The following is a 17,348-nucleotide window of genomic DNA, read 5'->3' on the forward strand; positions in this document are numbered from 1 at the left end:
GCTATTACAACCATATAATTTCACACACTTTGCCGTAATATATTTAGTCAATGATAGATTGTCTTTAATTTTTTTTTTACTTGCAAGGATTTTTTAAAAACTTAGTATTGTTTCATTTAAGCAGAAGGGCTCGTTGATAAACTAGGAGTAGTGTGTCAATCTGGCAAGCATACATAAAATGTAGCAGTGATTTTAGCTGATGTATTTTCCTCAGTGGCATAATCCAAGGCCCCCGAATGCAAGGAGTGTCTCACCTTCCAAACAACACACTGTACGTGGTTGAACCAGGCTATCTAGGTATGTTTTTTTTTTTTTTACTATTGAACACATTATGGGATGATTTTCAAAGATCTTCCTTTTTAAAAGATGGGCTTTATCTCTTTTTTCCTCTTTAATTTGTTTAGGTTTTAAAATTCGTCCAGGAGACAGCTGGGTTCTTGAAACTAGTCGAGTATATGATATCTACATTGAAGTATTTGATAAATCTGGCCACAAAATTCACCTCTCAGATGTAAGTATGCTTGAGAAAAAAAGTTAAATTTCTACACACTCGCTGATGAAAATCAAATTTCCTATTTAATTGTGAAGTAAGTAAAGGAAACAGTCACTGCTTTGTCTTAAGAAGAAACTCAAAATCCTTCCCTGCTGTGCTTTTGTCAAAGATATACCTTCATTTACCTGCTTGGTTTTACCTGATTTTTTCATAAAGCCAATTTCAGTTGACCAACCTGTAATTTAATCCTCTGAGTTACAGATTTTTAAATTCCATTTTTCTATTTTGGTATGATGATGTCTAACTTGAACAAATAGTTAAGCCACAAATGGCAGAAAACTTTATTTTGTTTATCTTATTTGGTGTATTGTCATTATTGTACAAAAGTTTAAGAAATGAACAAATGCATACAGAGAGCTACTGCCATTTAATATTATTGTCTAGTTTGTTGTTCAGTCATACTTGAAAAAGTTGAGAAAGTCTTGGAATAAATTTAAGACCACCATGGTTTCTTAACAAAAATAATATTCTTTTTTCATGGATTAACTTGTCAAGATTGATTCTTTTTGTTTTGAAAATAGAGGAGCTCTGCATATAATTTGACTCACAGTAGAACAATTAGGATCAGTGAACACTGCAGAATTACTTTTCTTCAGGTGTGCTCTATCCTCCGTTATGCTGGTGAAAATCAATGGTAAATTTTATAAAATAAGTTTTCTTTACTCCACCAGAATAGTTGCTTAGGTCCCACACATCCTGGAAAATCTGTGTAAACAGGAGAGCAATAGACCAATTCGCCAGACATGGAAAACACATGGAAAATAAGAGTAAAAGCAAAATGTCCTGGAACATGTTGTCCTCTCCTGGATAACTGTTTTAAGCATTCTTCTAATTTTATATCAAAGTTCCTTGAAATAGACAGTGTCATCTAAAACAGCCTTTCTCAACTAGGGTGCTGCAGCACCCTGGTGTGCCATTAAAATGCTTTAAAACCAACCAAGAACTGGCATAAATAATCAAAACTGTCTGATATGCCCTTACCCTGAATTTATGTCTGTATTAGATCAAGATATTGATCTAATATATCTGAGAAAGGATGGCAGTTTTAGTTATAACAGAGGGCTTTTGAGATTTATCTTGATTATTTCATTCTTCCAAGAACCCCCATGTAAAGGGATGTAGACTGTTTTTTATTTATGCATTTTGATTGGGGTCACATGGGATTCTTTTTCAAATTTTAAATAATACATTGACAGAAAAAAAAAGTTAAGAAACATTGATCTAAAAGAGCTGAATCATGTTATGGGTCAAGCAAACAGTGATGGAAGAAAGCATTAAGAATAGGCCACATGCTTGCAGCATGATGTGTGAGATGAGTTGTGTAAGAACTATTGCTACATTATCACATCTTTTTTTTTTTTTTTTTTTAGCAAAGCAGACACTTTGATTTGTTCTTTTTATTTTAGATATGATACAGTTTGTTTTTCAAAATTGGTTATAATAATTTAAGTGGTTTTCATCTGTAGACATTTTTGAATTAACTTTCAATCAATTTGTCATTATTTTTAAGTCTTGAGTTCATTCGTGGTTTAGACCTTCAGTTTCATCATGATGTGATATAATATGATATCAGGTCCACGGACAAGGATATGATAATGGCTTATATCACAAAGTCAGTCACAGTGCAGTATGTTCAACTCAGGGCCCTGTGAACAGTATGAAACAGTATTTCTAACCCATTTAACACAACCTGTTAATTTTTTCTTTATTTAAATCAAATTAAAAAAAAACTTAGAGGGCAGAAAGTATCAGACTTAAGTACAGTAAGATTTTCAAAATAAAGGCCTATCTATAAGAGGATAAAGGACGATGCTTTTGGGATGCAGAGGATCTAGTGGTTAGGTCACATCCCATGTATGCAAGGGGCCCAGGTTCAAGTCTGGCCTGTAGCTACTTTCCTACATGTCACTCCCCAATCTCTCATCTCTGTTTCTGACTAAATCCACTGTCCTCATCTCAGAAAAAAGCCCAAAAAACAAATCTTTAAAAAGAACAATGCTTTGACCTTGCATCAATTTGATTAGATCTTTGATCATCCCATCAATGATCCATTGATCTAAACTGATGGATCACTACCGCCCTGGGGTTCACGGTTAAAGCCACTGACTGCACATCTGTTGAATCAGGCTTCCACAGAAATTATCATATTGTTATTATATTGGTGGCACATTATGTTTCTGTCAATCCAGCTTAATTGTTACTGAAAATGTCCTGGAAAGTGATCTCTAGAAAAGATTAGGAACCCTGAAGTTGGCAGGCAGCAGCAATAAAACATCCATTATGTCAACCAATAGTTACGAGGATAGGTTACTAACTGGAAGCAGATGATGTGAAATGATTTTCAGAGAAATTAGTGCATTTTTAGGCTTCATAAATGACTGTAGAGTTAGATTAGCGTATTAGCTAATTCATGCAATTGAGATTTTATCTGAAGAATATCTGGTAATTTGCCTTTATCAAGTAAATCTTAATTTATCCATATTTTTTAGTTGATGACTAAAATGAAGACAGAGTCGTGTCTCCTCAGATCCAGCTTGAAACACAGCTGAGAATGATTACAGAAAAGCTTTTCTGTGCTTGCCAATGACTTTCGTTTGCCAGACTTCAACATGTGTGATGAGAAAATTATAATAAATAGTGTGTTAGTGAAAATAAGGCTTGAAATTTAAACTGACATGTTTTTGGTTTGGCAGAATGTCCGTATTAGCACTGTTTTCCCTGTGGAGTACTTTGACCTTCAGCATTCATCTCTGAACGGATCATATCATCGTGTTGAAGCACTAAAAGAAGGTCTCACTGTCATTGATGCTACCCTGACAGCCATTGTGGATGCTGTAAGTAAAATAGCATCCTTGATCCTTATCAGTCAGTATTTCAGAGCATCATTATGCATTAACCTTCAGTCTCTTTAGAGAACGCTGTCATTAGAGAGTGCTTGATAAACTTCTGTGTCCTGTGTTCTGTTTCAGAGTGGAACAGCTCATTCACTCACCAACCCTGTCCACAGTGAACAGGATGTAGAAATTTATAACCCCATAGTTCTTACTCCCAGTATACTTACGTTTCCATGGCAGCCTAAGGTTGGAGCATATCAGTACACAATAAAGGTAATTATTCCTTTCCAGGCATGTAGATGTGGCACTCTAATGCTTTTTATTTTTTCTTAGAGCAGAGCTGTAGAATATGTGACATCTTTTCTTTGTAGTAATAACTACTATTCACACTTTACCATGACACTCTCACAATGTAAAACTATTCTCTGCTATTTGTGACAGGCTACAGGAGGAAGTGGAAATTTCAGCTGGTCTGCCTCCAATACAGCTGTTGCCACGGTGACGGTGAAAGGAGTGATGACTACAGTCAGTGACGTTGGCCTCAGTGTAGTTAAGGCTCATGATCTACGTAACTCACTACACTTTGGTCAGATGAAGGTGCGTTGATTTTCTAGAAGAAAGTAGTTGCACAAATAACAAACCTGATTACAATTTTAAAGCCATGTAGAATATATATTGCACTTAAAAACCTAAACATCACTACTGTGTTTGATATTTTGTTTTAATTGAGTTCAGTGTCATTGTTAAACTGGGAAAAATTCAGATCTTCACAGGATTAGTTAGATAAGTTTACACAGAGAAGGGCTAACAAAGATAGGTCACATTTGTTGAACAAGAGTCAGAATTAAAATGCTAGACTGTTAGCTTTTTACAGTATATTGTGGTGCATTAGGCTTCAAGTAGGTTTTCTTTTTGCCAGATGTCGTAAATCATTTTATTTATTTTCCTTATATACTGTAATTTTCATTTCTCAAGTTAAAGTAAAGTATGTTTTTAAAGTTACTTGAAGTACTGGGTACTGAATAGCTACTGTGGAATTGTTAAGGAAAGATCATATTTTACTTATTGGCAAGAACAAGAGAAAAGATCTCCAAACAGGCTGTTCAGGTAAAGTCACACCTCTATCAAAAAGTAACATACGCGGCAAAATTGACAGTGTCAGTTGAATTCATCTATCGTTGAATTTACCAGTCTGAAAGTGTCCATATTGGTCCACACTACATATCATTTAACTACACTTTTGAGAGTGTTGAATATTTTACAATATGACAGAGCTGCAAGGAACTATTGCAAGTCTTTGGCAAGGTGGATCTCCTCTGACTAAAACAAAGCAGAGTCAATCTCATAGCAAGGCAGTGTTTACTGATGAAGAATATGCTCTATAGGTCCTTTAGGAACACCTAAAGTCATAGATGGGACCTCTTAACACAGTTGATAACTTCACTAATGGTGCAAATGTGTCTCACATAAAAAAACAGCAATCCACCAGAAACGTGACCAAAAGAACCCCAGCAGGAATCACTGAACAAGAGACATCCAAAAACGACCAAACATGTCTAAAACGCATCTGCCAAAGGGCATGATGGGAAATCCACCCACACATTCCCCCAGATTTGAAATGGCAGTGGGTGGAGCTTAGATCAAGTGACGCTTTTCAGAGTTGAACACTGGTGGATTAACACTGTTAAATAACTCCAATACTGAAGACCCTTTCCCTCAGAATGGAGTTAAAATTAAACTTTGGGTGTAAAAATATATCAACTCTGAAATGTTTAACGCTAAGATATCAACACTTCAGTTTTCAGTCAATAGAAGTGAAAAAGTACAAGAGTATTGTACTTCAATAGAAGTACAGTTACTCTGGTTAAAACTTATATAAGTTGAAATTAAAGTACTAATTTCAAAATATACTGAAAAACTACTAAATTACCATGATTTTAATTCATTGTAATTAGTTACTTTCCACCCCTGAATTTACCTATTTCATCTTATTAAAGTCATGTGATGTGAAAAATGAACTGCAAAATGTTGGAAGGCGGATAGGATAAAACATGTTGGTTCTAGCCTCTATAGCCTCCACTCAAATAGCTGACGGATGAGATTTTTTTTAAATCGAGCAGTGACAAAGAGGATGGCTGGCAGCTTGAGTGAGGAGAATGACACAGGTGGACTATAACAGTATTTCCGACCTTAAGAACAGCAGTAGCTACAAGCCAGATATTGATGTGATTGGGAAATCACTAATCAAGGCTCAATAAATTATATACATATGATTTGGATGTTGATTTTTTATTTTATTTGATTGAAAAAATGTTGACATTCTCTAGGGAGAAAGTAATTATTTATGGTAAAAGCCAAAGATTTAAGCTTTCAGAGGTTTTTATTTCATGTTTCTTTCTACTGCCAAGGCTGAGAAATAAAGATTGAGTAAACAATAAATATTCTTACTTGAACCAGTCCACTACGAGCATTTATTAGATTAAAAAATTCAATAACATTTATGGAACTCATGTTGCCAGGCAGCTGCTTGTCATTTAAATCCGCTCAAACCAAAGAATTTTGTTCTTATACCTGTTGCTAAAGAATTTTTAAATTTATTTTGGGTCTTTTTGTAAAGGATTTTGAAAGTTTAACATCCATACCATCAAAGAATATGTAGGAAGATGTGGACACTTTGAATGTGCTTCAATTAAGAAGCAGTTCTTGCTGCCTTATTGCTGATAGTTCATTGAGATAAATAAATATGTGATCAGAACTGTTAAGGAACAACAAAAAAGATGGGATTTCTAATCTTCTAAATTAATATGGTGATCTTAACATTACATTCATATTAATTATCCTGAATCTACCCATTTCCCATCATTCTTAGCTCTCATTCTGTGCTTTCTAAACCCCCTCTTGCTCCTCAGGTGTATGTTGTTGAACCCGTGGCCATGGACTTCGCTCCATGCGCAGTGGAGGCCAGCGTGGGTCAGATCCTAGATCTTCCACTCAGGATCTTTGGCCTGCTGGATGAAGTGGAGAAAGAGCAAGTCATGTTGAGTGACTGCTCCCACTTTGACCTGCAGGTAGAGGAGGACAACCATGGAGTTTTTCAGCTACTTGACGGTGAGTCTAAAAGATCTAACTAGGTTGTACAGTATGTGATGCTGGACGTTTTCCTAACAATTAAACAAACACCATATATGATTGTTGATTCTGGCTTACTTTACTTATATACTCACTGATGCTTGAGGGCAATGATCAATGGATAGTTATGAGACTCATTCAGTGATTAAGCATGTTATGAGCGACCATGACTCTATGCCAGAGATGGCTAATTAAGCCAGAGTCAGTTGTGAAATGAAAGTACATCTAAAAGTATTATGGCAGTTCATTTTTTTAATGAGAATAAGTCTACTGCTGATATACAGTTGTACTCAGCCCAGTGAGTCCTGTAAAAGGGAGGCACTGCCTGGGATCATTATGGTTTTCTGAAGCAAAAAATGTGATAAAAACAAAAATTATTAGTGGTTTTTCAGTCTGCACAATTTTCTATTAAAGCTCTCGGGCAGGGAACATTTTAATCAGTTCAAACTTTTAACTGCAATTCCACACTATAGGAGGAAGAATTTAAGAAAAAAAGGAGCTCTGTAGACCTGAATCTGTACTGGTCAGCCACCCAAATCGATAAAATGTGAAGAAGGGTGGTGCTTGACAAACAGTAAGGGTGTAATCCATCGTAACTCTGAAGCTTTTTTTTAAATTGTTTTTGGCTTTCAGATTGTCATCACAACATTTGTCTCTTTGAAAGTTCCTCTGTTAGCAACATCTGCACTTTTTCATTTTCTGAACTTGTATTATTAATCACAGAAGTGGGCTGAGACAAATAATAAGACCTCTCTGTACTCCAGTGTGGTTTTCGATAGGAAGATAAATGAGTACCTGTGAGAACCATTGTGGTTATTTGTACATTGTCATATTGCATCCGTCTTTACTCTTTGGCTTCCTCCCACCTTCTTTGTACCGATTCCAGAGAGAATGGCTCCGGGCCAGGACCGCTGCAGTGGGGTGAGAGCCCAAGCCCTTGCTTCTGGCTACACCATGCTGACTGTCAGTTACACCCACGGCAACGTTCACCTCAGTGCCAAGATCACCATTGCTGCATATCTTCCCCTCAGAGTGAGTCAACGAGTTTGATTCTTTTATCTCCCTGCTCAGTAGCATCTTTGAAATGCTTAAGTGGCCCTCTTGAAGAATATTTCTCTAAATAGAGTTCAGACTATGGATTTATTTACAGGTTATTTATTTATAAGTATATCTCACACATCATCTGCAGGATAATATTCCGAACCTTTACCCTTTTTACTCTATGTAATATTCTCGATTCTTAACACCAATAAGCCTCTGTCTTCTAAGGAGAAGAACTGACTCATTCATGCCCAATCTAACTCTCTATTTCTCTGTAAATTAAAGGCAGAGTTATGATGATCAGCCAGTGTTCAACTCTTCTCCTCCCCGGTTCGCTCTATGCCCTGTGCATTTTAATTATGCATTACACACTTGCTACGATGATTTGTTTTTCACGCCCAAGCTCTGCAAAGCTCTTCAGCTGGTGTTGCATGGTACTTAATAAACAGAATGACATGTGATCTAATAAGGTGACCAAATCTGCAAACATGCAGCCTTTTTTTTACTCTTGAAGCTGCCACAGTTGGGGTTTTCTTTGCACATCAGAACAGTAACATGCTGTTTGATACAACACTCTATAGGTCATTTATTTTTCAACATGGGATCGACTTGCATTTTTCAAAATATTGCATGCATTTTTGTGAGGTTCCTTCACTTATTTTGCCCTGGCAGCTAAAGGTTGACCCAATTTGTCTCTGTGTCTTTGCTGTATATCAGCCAAGCATTTCTCCAGCAACATTCCTCTTCACGGTGATATGCCCAGCTAATTCAGTATAAAGCCTACTTTCTGTTTCAGTTTAAGAAATTTCTTTCTTTTTGAAATGTCTCTCCATGACATTTTGCATTCCTTTGTTATTCCTTTTCATTTCCCATGAAAACTGTTGACATTGTTACTGTGTCAACGTTAATCTCATAATCCAATGTTTTTCAGGCTGTTGACCCTATATCCGTGGCTGTGGTAACTCTGGGATCATACAAAGACATGATATTTGAGGGCGGACCACGGCCTTGGGTTTTAGAGCCCTCAAAGTTCTTCTGCAACTTGCGTGCAGAGGATGAATCAAGTGTGAGCCTCACTCTGACCAGTCCCTCGTCACACACTTACAACCAACACTTGGTCAGAGCAACCTGCACAGCTTTGGGAGAGCAGGTGGGATTATTTAAAGCTTCTTAATCTATCTGTAGTATTCTTATTACCACTTAGTATATATTTAACTTTGCAGAATTACAACCATAACTTTCTTAAATGTGCTATTTAAAGGTGTTGGAGGTAACTGTGGGGAATGAGCCTAGCGTGACCAATCCTTTCCCAGCTGTGGAGCCGGCTGTTGTGAAGTTTGTTTGTGCCCCTCCATCTCGCTTCACCCTGGTCCTGGTGTATACCAACCCACAGCTGGACCTGACCTGCCCCCTGCTGCAACAGAACAAACAAGTGGTATGTTCATAGTCCTTTCACAGGGGTTAACAAACTTTAGGGCCTGTGTACACAGCCTGCACTTTCAATAAGTAATTGCTGCTAAGCGATGAGAAATGACTTGTTTTTCTTGGTAGTATCCCTAACGCTGTTTTGAAATAGCTGTTTGTGCTTCATTTTTCCTTTTTCAAGAGAATATTACAAAAAAATACAAAACCAATATAAAGGGATCCTGTCCTTACATAGGTTTAGGGCTCGGAATAAAATCAGATTAAACTTCTGTTAAGGCTAAGGGTTAAGGTAACAGGCTCGATGTAATTTTTTCAAAAAAATTACATCGAGCCAAGTTAACAGTCAGCTTACAGGCCAAAAAAGCTTGTCCTGCCATGAAAACATTCCAACGCAGCCAGCATACCTCAAATAGCTTGGTTAGCTGCTTGAGCTACATAGCTAAAAAAGTTACGTAACTAATGTAGCTAAAGCAGCTATGTTATCTACATATCTAATTTATCTGCATAGCTCAGTTAGCTTTAGCTGCGTTAGATAAAGCTCATGTTGCAAAAGCTAACTTAGCTATGTATATAACTGGATGGTGTAGCTAACAGAGCTGCATAGCTAACTGAGCTAAAGCTAACCTCACAAAGCAGCTTTTTAAGCTTTGTAGGTACCTTATCTACGTAGCCAAGTAAGCTTTAGCTATGTTTGCTAACACTCACGTTGCTAAAGTAAACTTAGCTACACTGGCCTAGTACTAACGCTAACTGTGTAGATTGCATAGCTATGTTAGCTTTAGCAAAAGCTAACAAGGCTAAGCAAGCCAATGTTCATGTAACTACTCCTAAAACAGGTCTATGCAAAATTTAATCCTGGATTAGACCTCTGATCTTTTTCTGTGTTGTATTTATGAAATGTTGCTTAGTCTGTCATGTTTGCAATGCGGCTATTTCATGACTGTAACTGCCAGACTTTGTTTATGAATAAACCTGAATTAAAAAAAAAAAATCTTAAACTGGAAATACAAAATACTGGTGTACAGCCAGGTCCCTCTCAAAGTTGTACAGTTTTCAAATAAGCTTTGAGTGGTACAACAAAACAGGTGACGCTGATGGCGTGTTTTTTTCGAGTAGGGCACTGAGCGCAGAGAACAATGGACTACATTGGTTCTGAATTGAAAATACATGCTAGCTGTGGACACAGGCCCTTTACCTTATTGTTTAGGTGTTCACATTTACTTTTAAGCTGGTATTAGTTTGACACTGCTTGGACAGTTTACCATTATAATGGCTGTTCATACTGATATCACTGAGGAAATGCCTCCCCATAATTTTTTGTTGAATCTATTTTGTCTTAATTAGACAATTGCCATTTACAGGAAGCAATAGTTACTTTATAAAAGGACTTCAAAAATATTAACATTCCTAAAGATTATCTTAAGATTAGTAATAAAATAAAGTTTGTTTAGTTAAATAAAGCATTACAAATGTGTAATTTATAACTGTTTCTAGGTACCCGTTTCAAATTACCGAAACCCCGTACTGGATTTGGCTGCTTTTGATCAACAAGGAAGGAAGTTTGACAATTTCAGCTCCTTAAGCATGATGTGGAAATCGAGCGTGGTGTCTCTGGCGAGTGTTGAACCCACTATGCCCATGGATCTGCTACAATTTGAGGATGGCAACAAACAGATGAAACTTCACGGTAAAAACTTTGTGACTTGCCTTAAGTCTCTCTTGTATGTTTATTTTTTTGTGTGGGTTGCCTGCTTAACTTTGCTCCTTTGTTGAGACATTTTTGGAAGTAATGAGGGAGAGACGGGAGAAAGAGCTCTGGCAGGATTTAATTCTAAGACGGAGGAGGCAGACGAGGAATTGTGCATTCACTTATCACTGACAAAACATTTTTCATTGTCTTGGCTGTCTGCTTCTAAAGATTAGTCATGGCAAATAGTTGGGATTGTTGTTTCTGTGATTACTTTTTTGACTCTCATCTTTTTGTTTTTGTCATCTTTGGCAGGACGTCGCACGGTTCTTGTCCATCATCAGACAGGCATGGCTGCCATCACAGTGACTGCTCTGGGTTACCAGGTTTCCCATCTTGCAGCAGCTAATGTACCCAGTCTAGTAAGTTAAAACAAAATGCCAACAGCAAAGGCACATCAAAATGTTTCTATTTAAAGCCTCTGTGAGGAGATTAGTTTTTTTCTGGTTATGAAATAGACTGAAATTAATAGTAATCTATAACTACAAAAGCAAATTAGACCAGTAACATAAGGACAGATTATAAAGCTGTATAAATGCATTATTAGTGTGGATCTGATTGTGATGTAAATGTTGTCTTATCAAATACCGTAAAATCCAGAATATAAAAGTCAGTTACCTAAGTTTTCTGGTTGGGTTCAGTAGTGTGTATCCATCATTGTCCTGTCTGACCCAGTACGCCTGCTACCCCAACAGAAGATTGCTACAAAGTTGGACAGTACAGATAGGTTACGTTACCTCTCCCGACTTTTGATTGTGGAAATTCAAAAACTGCAAAACCGTATCAAAATAAAAGAACTGGGCTGCTTGATGGAAACGAACCATATGTTGCATCGATATTTAAGATGCTGTCTGCTTTTGTTTTTATCCCAGAGAAAAATAAAGGCTTACACTCTCTTATATGGTGACATTGCATTCAGAAAGTCCACACTATGCAGTTTGTGTGCAGCTGTTTAGCTTTTTCAAGTACCGTGGCTTTTTGCCATGTGAAGTCCCATAACCAATTTACCTAGCGTCCTACTGTCTACCTTGGCAGGTCACTTGTTTTTAATAGGGGAATCTTTTAAGTGAAAGCAGCTACCGTGTATCACAGCACACTTTGCACAGTGTAGCAGTCACTGGCAATACAAAAGAAATGAGGTCCAATGTTCATTTGAGTTGTGTGCAGTGGTTGATGGTGGTGACTGCACTTGCTTCACAGCTCTAAGTTTTTTAACTGTCTCTCTGTCTCTCAGAGAGTAGATTTGAAAATATTCCTCTTAGCTTATAAAGCACTGAATGGTTTAGGTCCAAAATATGTCAGTGAGCTTTGAATGCAGTATGAACCATCAAGACCACTCTGGTCATCTGGTGCAGGTCTGCTCTTTGTCCCCAGAGTCAACACCAAATATGGAGAAGGAGCATTCAGTTTTTATTCTCCTTATATCTGGAACAAACTCTCAGGAAGCATCAGGTCTGCTGAGAGTCTTGGCTCTTTAAATCAAGGTTGAAGATGCACCTGTTCACTGCCGCCTTAGACTAAAACACTTGATTGCTTTTTTTAATTTTCTGTTTTAACTACAAACCTGCTCTGTCACTTTAACTTAAATTGCTTAAACGTCATGTTTCTCTTACCTGAACATTCGTTTCATGGCTGTTATCCACCACTCTTTGACAAAGCTGAGTATTAACACTGAGTATCCGTTGTCATTAGTGGGGCAGAGCCTTCGATGCCTGGGAAGAAAAACAAATCTCTGTGAAAGACATTTTAAGAGGATAAGTAAATCTCACACGAGTCCTGAACCACTGAGCTGAGATGGGGTTAGGTTGCAGTAAGGACCTGAGAGATCTACAACTGACATCATGTTTCAATCTCTGTTTTTGTCTTTTGTAGGGTTTATTGGCTGTTTTAATCTCTTTTTCATTGTCTAAATGTTTCTGTTGTGTTTCTTTTTTCCCCTTGTCCTTGTGTTTTGGTGTCTTGTGAAACACTTTGAATTGCTTTGCCACTGTAATGTGCTATACAAATAAACTTGCCTTGTCTTGCTGTCATGATGGCACATGTCTCAGCACTTTAAACAGTTATATTGGTCACACTAGTTAATAGGTTGCAGCCCAATTTTTAGATGAAAAAACAGGTATTAAAAGTAGAGCTGCAGTAATAGATTCTTTTTGTAGTCGAGTTCCCTAATAAGAAATATTGCATTTTATTAATCAGTCACTTTTGCTTTTTTCAAGAGAAGTAGTACTAGACAAATGAGAGAAGAAGATTGGTCTCTTAGATTAACTACTTCTATATTAAAAATTGGTATTAACAGGTTCTCTAAAGAAAATATATTTTACAAAGTGCAATGAAGTTCTGATGACAATGGAAAGGAAGTTAAGTAATTACATTAGATTATGCCATATTTGTGGTATTAGTGATCCTCTCCCAGGAAATATTTGGTGCCAACACTTCATTTCTTTCATTGTAGTTTATATTTATTTTCCAATTTGTCATTAAAGTAAAGGGACACTTAATCATTTTAACATCCTCTACCTTATTCATGAATGTAATAGTTCACATTCTAGCGAGAATAAAGTTCCATCATTCACACAGTGGTCTGATGATGTCTGAAAGGTGAACCTTTAGATTACAGGAATATGGTCTATTTTTCAAAGGGTGTACACTTTTAATTTTTGCACATTTCTGTTTGAGTTCATCCACCATAATAATCTGAAGTGAAGTCTTTAAAGTGGTCTCAGACTTCATTGTAACCACTCCTGAATCGCCCATGCTGAACACCGTCAAATCATTCAGGATGCTAAAACATTTTGAAAAATACGCTGGAATCAAGATTTCAGTGCGCTGAATTTTAGATAATTTATAATTAAATGTATAACATGCGCATGCGGAAGAGGGAGAAAGGGAAAGCACCAAAGCAGGACTTGAATCGTGAAGCCTGACTGTCTTCCTTGAAACCGTCGGGTCAATCAGAGAAGTTTATGCCCTGAAGTCTGCAGACACAATCTGAGCACTGTCTCACACCAGCGAGTCATGCAGGCCAGTGTGTAAACTCAGTTCACCGGTCCAGGCATAATGCCATATCTGCCATGAAGCCATGGCCAGTGGATGCGTAAAAATGCAGGATGCGTGCCTGTCAACATCAATGGATTAACCTCTCTTTCCTCGTGATTTTCACGCCTCACATCATAGATGTTACGTTATAGTAATAGCAAAAACAAGTGCATTGTGCCACACAAATAGCTGTCCGTGTGAAACACAGCACGCCGTGCAACTCACAGCGCGATGTCCAAGCTTACAGCGTGGACGTATATGAATACATGGCTGAGTTAAGCCGAGCCTCAAGGCAGATAATGTGTCTCAAGGATTCTTTTTTTTTTTTTAATCGAATCACTCAGGTACTTTGAGGAATCGTTTCAGCCCTAATTAAAAGTAGTTCTATTGTCGTTAATAAAAAACAATTATCCCAGTATGGGTGCTCTTACATGTTAAATAAGGCATAATGATGTTTAGGTATGTTTGGCATTTGTAACCATGACACTTACTGTTTTTTTCCTTTCTTCTTATTCTTGTCAGTATGAGTCCTTGACTCCTGTCTCAGCCACACTTGAGCTCCTGTTGGTAGAAGATGTGAGGATCTCTCCTGACGCAGTGACCATATACAACCACCCAGATGTGCGGGTAAGTGACAGGCTCATTAGTGCTGGATTAACTCTTCACAGCCCATGGGTGAACATCAAAGACACTTTGGTGTTTCATGGCTTGTTTTGCGAAAAAGTAAAACTGTGTTTAATACTCTCTCTTAATGAATGCTATTCAGCCTTTTTATTCATTCAGAATCAAAACAAATTTAATCAAACTGTAGGAATTCAAAGGATAACAATTATTGCTCAAGGCAGTGTGGAAACTTATATCTCTCATTGGGCCCCCCTCTCCTAATCCTGTGTGATATAAGAGCAGTGTCGGGCAGGTGTGGGGGTTGAATAACAACTAGTGACCTGTGTAAGAGGATTTTAGAGAATGAGGGTGATCAGAGGTCACCTTTGGTGTTAAAGTCAAGGCCAGCATGCTGTCAGAAAAACATAACTGTGAACTGGCATGGCTTTCTGTAATGTCATGCAACATAGTTTCATTAGTTGCACTGTCACAGTGGTTGATTGTGTTGTTTTTTTGCAGGCAAACTTGGCTCTACAAGAAGGCTCAGGATATTTTTTTGTTAATACCAGCGTTAAAGGGACAGTCGATGTTGTATTCCAGGAGGCCCAAAGAATAGCTCAGGTAAGAAAATATGCAGAGTTGTGATACTAACAAGTACTTTTCCAGTAAACATTCAAAAACGCTCCAATGAATGCAAAGATTTGATTATTTTTGACATGTTTTTAACTCATCATGTGCCCAGGTGTCTCCCATCCAACCAGGGGAAGTGAACGTGATGGTTCATGATCTCTGTCTTGCTTTTCCAACCCCTGCCAAGGCCTCAGTCCACGTTTCTGGCATCCTGGAGGTTTCTGTCAGGGTGGTAGATAAGGTCAGTTTGCAGAGCCTTAATCCGTCTTCTTGGAGGGTCCTTACTCTGCTTGACTGGATGATCCCTGCTATCAGTATCACACATTTCTGAAATTCCTCACTGATGTCTAAACATATGGTTGTCTTTTTCTCGCATGTGTTCTCACCCAAATATTACAAAAATCAGCAACATAGCTTGCCCTGCCTGTGAACCAAAATAATGTTGTTGTTTTCTTTCTTGATGGTGGATTTCATTTTTCTCTATTACAGGTGGAGATAGGCAAATCTGTGACGGCTTATGTCAGAGTGTTGGATGATAATAAGAAGCCCTTCCCATCCAGCTATTTCACTTACATGAATCTTAAACTCAAAGCAGCTTCATCCATAGTCTCTCTAAAGTGAGTATTTTGAAACTTGTAATTTAGGTTCATGGTGCAGTGTCTTACAAGGCCTCATGATTGTTTCCATGTACATATTTTGCAGATCATTAGCAGAAGCCACAGAAAAAGACACAGCTGTTTTCCAGGTGAAAGGTGTTTCTATTGGTCAGACCACTGTGACCGCTTTCGTTGTGGATAAAAATGGGAAAAAAATTGCATCCCTACCTCAGCAAATTGAGGTAAAATTTTATATTTCCTAACTGCCAATCCAATTTCAGCTCCTGCATATGTTTCTCATGCTGTATCTGTTTTTTACTTCTAGGTATTTCCACCATTTAAGCTTATCCCAAGGAAAGTAACTCTATTAATTGGAGCTATGATGCAGGTTTGTATGATATTGACTCTTAACATATTTCTAGAAACAGCTGGCCTTAGTTTATCTTGCCAAGTGATCATCTGTTCCTCAGTTTATCTTCCAAAAGAGCCCTCTGCCAGGACATTTTAGGAAGATGACGTTAGCCTAATTGCTCTTAGTTTCAGCATCCAGCTCACCCTTCATTTGCCTCTGCTCATGATTTAATTAGACAGCCTTTACCGTCAATCCAAGAGGCCTCTTAATTGCTGAACATTAAAGTCAGTAATACACATGCACTGCACATTATTTGTGTTGGAGCCTGATTTTTCTAATCTTGAGTAGTTTAATACACCAAGGATAATAGCTTTCTGCAAATAATCATCAGACATTGCATTGATCAAAGCTATTGACTAAACTGTCAGTGTTGTCAAGATCACTCATACATGGTTCCATCTCCTCTTTCTCTCTGTCCAACTCGCCCTCCCCTTTTCATTCCTGCTGTCATTTACAGATCACATCTGAAGGTGGCCCTCAGCCTCAGTCCAATATCCTTTTCTCCATTTCCAACAAGGAAATAGCGTCTGTTAACAGCATGGGTCACGTCAGGGGTGTGGACATCGGCAATGTTACTTTGACTGGATTGGTCCAAGCTGTTGATGCAGAGACTGGAAAGTTGGTCATTGTGTCTCAGGTAGATTGATATACTTTTTAACTTAAATTAAAAGACGCAGATTTGGTGCAGCTAGTGATGAAATAATAACCAGTTTTAGTCATAACCATGATTATTTAAAATGATTGTGATAATAACACGGATAATGTCCAAACGGCATGCTACATAGGATTGAATGGAAAAAAAACCCCACACCATACGGCTGCTGACATGAAGAAAACTTTTAGGGGCAAGAGACATCACTGTCTCTGTGCTTTGTCTGCATCATAGCATGTACCTCTGACTTTACTGACTTTTCTCTCATACTGTGAGAGTAGGATGTTTTCCCTGGCTTTAGCTGCTGTTCTTCTGCTCAGATTGTTGTAGCAACCCTTCTACTGGCCTGGACGGTACCCTAGACTGTACTTACTCACCACATCCACCCCTTACTTCACCCTTAAGGTGTGGACATTGTTATTTTTTCAACAGAATATTTTCCCATGCCCTTGGTAATATGTAAGGGCATCCAGAGCACAGCCTGGGTTGTGTCAATGCCCCTTTCCACCCAACTCAGACAGACTTACTTGCCATTACATGCCTCACTTCAGCCTCAATTTTTGGTACAAACATGGCTAAAAGTTCAGCACAGTCTTTTGATGGTCTTCTCTAAAGTCAAACTCATAAAGATGCACTGCTTGTTGTAATGTTAGACACACCAATGTGAGCTTAAACACAGTTTATCGGTGT

At 37.9% G+C, this 17,348-nt stretch overlaps 1 protein-coding gene across 2 annotated transcripts in view; it reads left to right on the plus strand.

Moving 5' to 3' along the window:
- Window positions 1–17,348, plus strand: part of nup210 (nucleoporin 210) — a 45,720-nt gene that overhangs the window by 11,303 nt on the left and 17,069 nt on the right. For both annotated transcript variants that reach the window (XM_041799416.1, XM_041799418.1), the window contains exons 8-25: window positions 229–297; window positions 405–511; window positions 3,247–3,387; window positions 3,523–3,660; window positions 3,829–3,984; window positions 6,297–6,495; window positions 7,403–7,548; window positions 8,489–8,707; window positions 8,819–8,992; window positions 10,477–10,669; window positions 10,985–11,091; window positions 14,288–14,392; window positions 14,888–14,989; window positions 15,111–15,239; window positions 15,488–15,615; window positions 15,701–15,836; window positions 15,920–15,982; window positions 16,464–16,643. In XM_041799416.1, coding sequence (XP_041655350.1) covers window positions 229–297; window positions 405–511; window positions 3,247–3,387; window positions 3,523–3,660; window positions 3,829–3,984; window positions 6,297–6,495; window positions 7,403–7,548; window positions 8,489–8,707; window positions 8,819–8,992; window positions 10,477–10,669; window positions 10,985–11,091; window positions 14,288–14,392; window positions 14,888–14,989; window positions 15,111–15,239; window positions 15,488–15,615; window positions 15,701–15,836; window positions 15,920–15,982; window positions 16,464–16,643 — 2,492 coding nt within the window. The remainder of the gene's footprint in view (window positions 1–228; window positions 298–404; window positions 512–3,246; window positions 3,388–3,522; window positions 3,661–3,828; window positions 3,985–6,296; window positions 6,496–7,402; window positions 7,549–8,488; window positions 8,708–8,818; window positions 8,993–10,476; window positions 10,670–10,984; window positions 11,092–14,287; window positions 14,393–14,887; window positions 14,990–15,110; window positions 15,240–15,487; window positions 15,616–15,700; window positions 15,837–15,919; window positions 15,983–16,463; window positions 16,644–17,348) is intronic.

This window comes from Cheilinus undulatus, linkage group 11 (genome assembly GCF_018320785.1).
Source record: "Cheilinus undulatus linkage group 11, ASM1832078v1, whole genome shotgun sequence".
Taxonomy (NCBI): domain Eukaryota; kingdom Metazoa; phylum Chordata; class Actinopteri; order Labriformes; family Labridae; genus Cheilinus; species Cheilinus undulatus.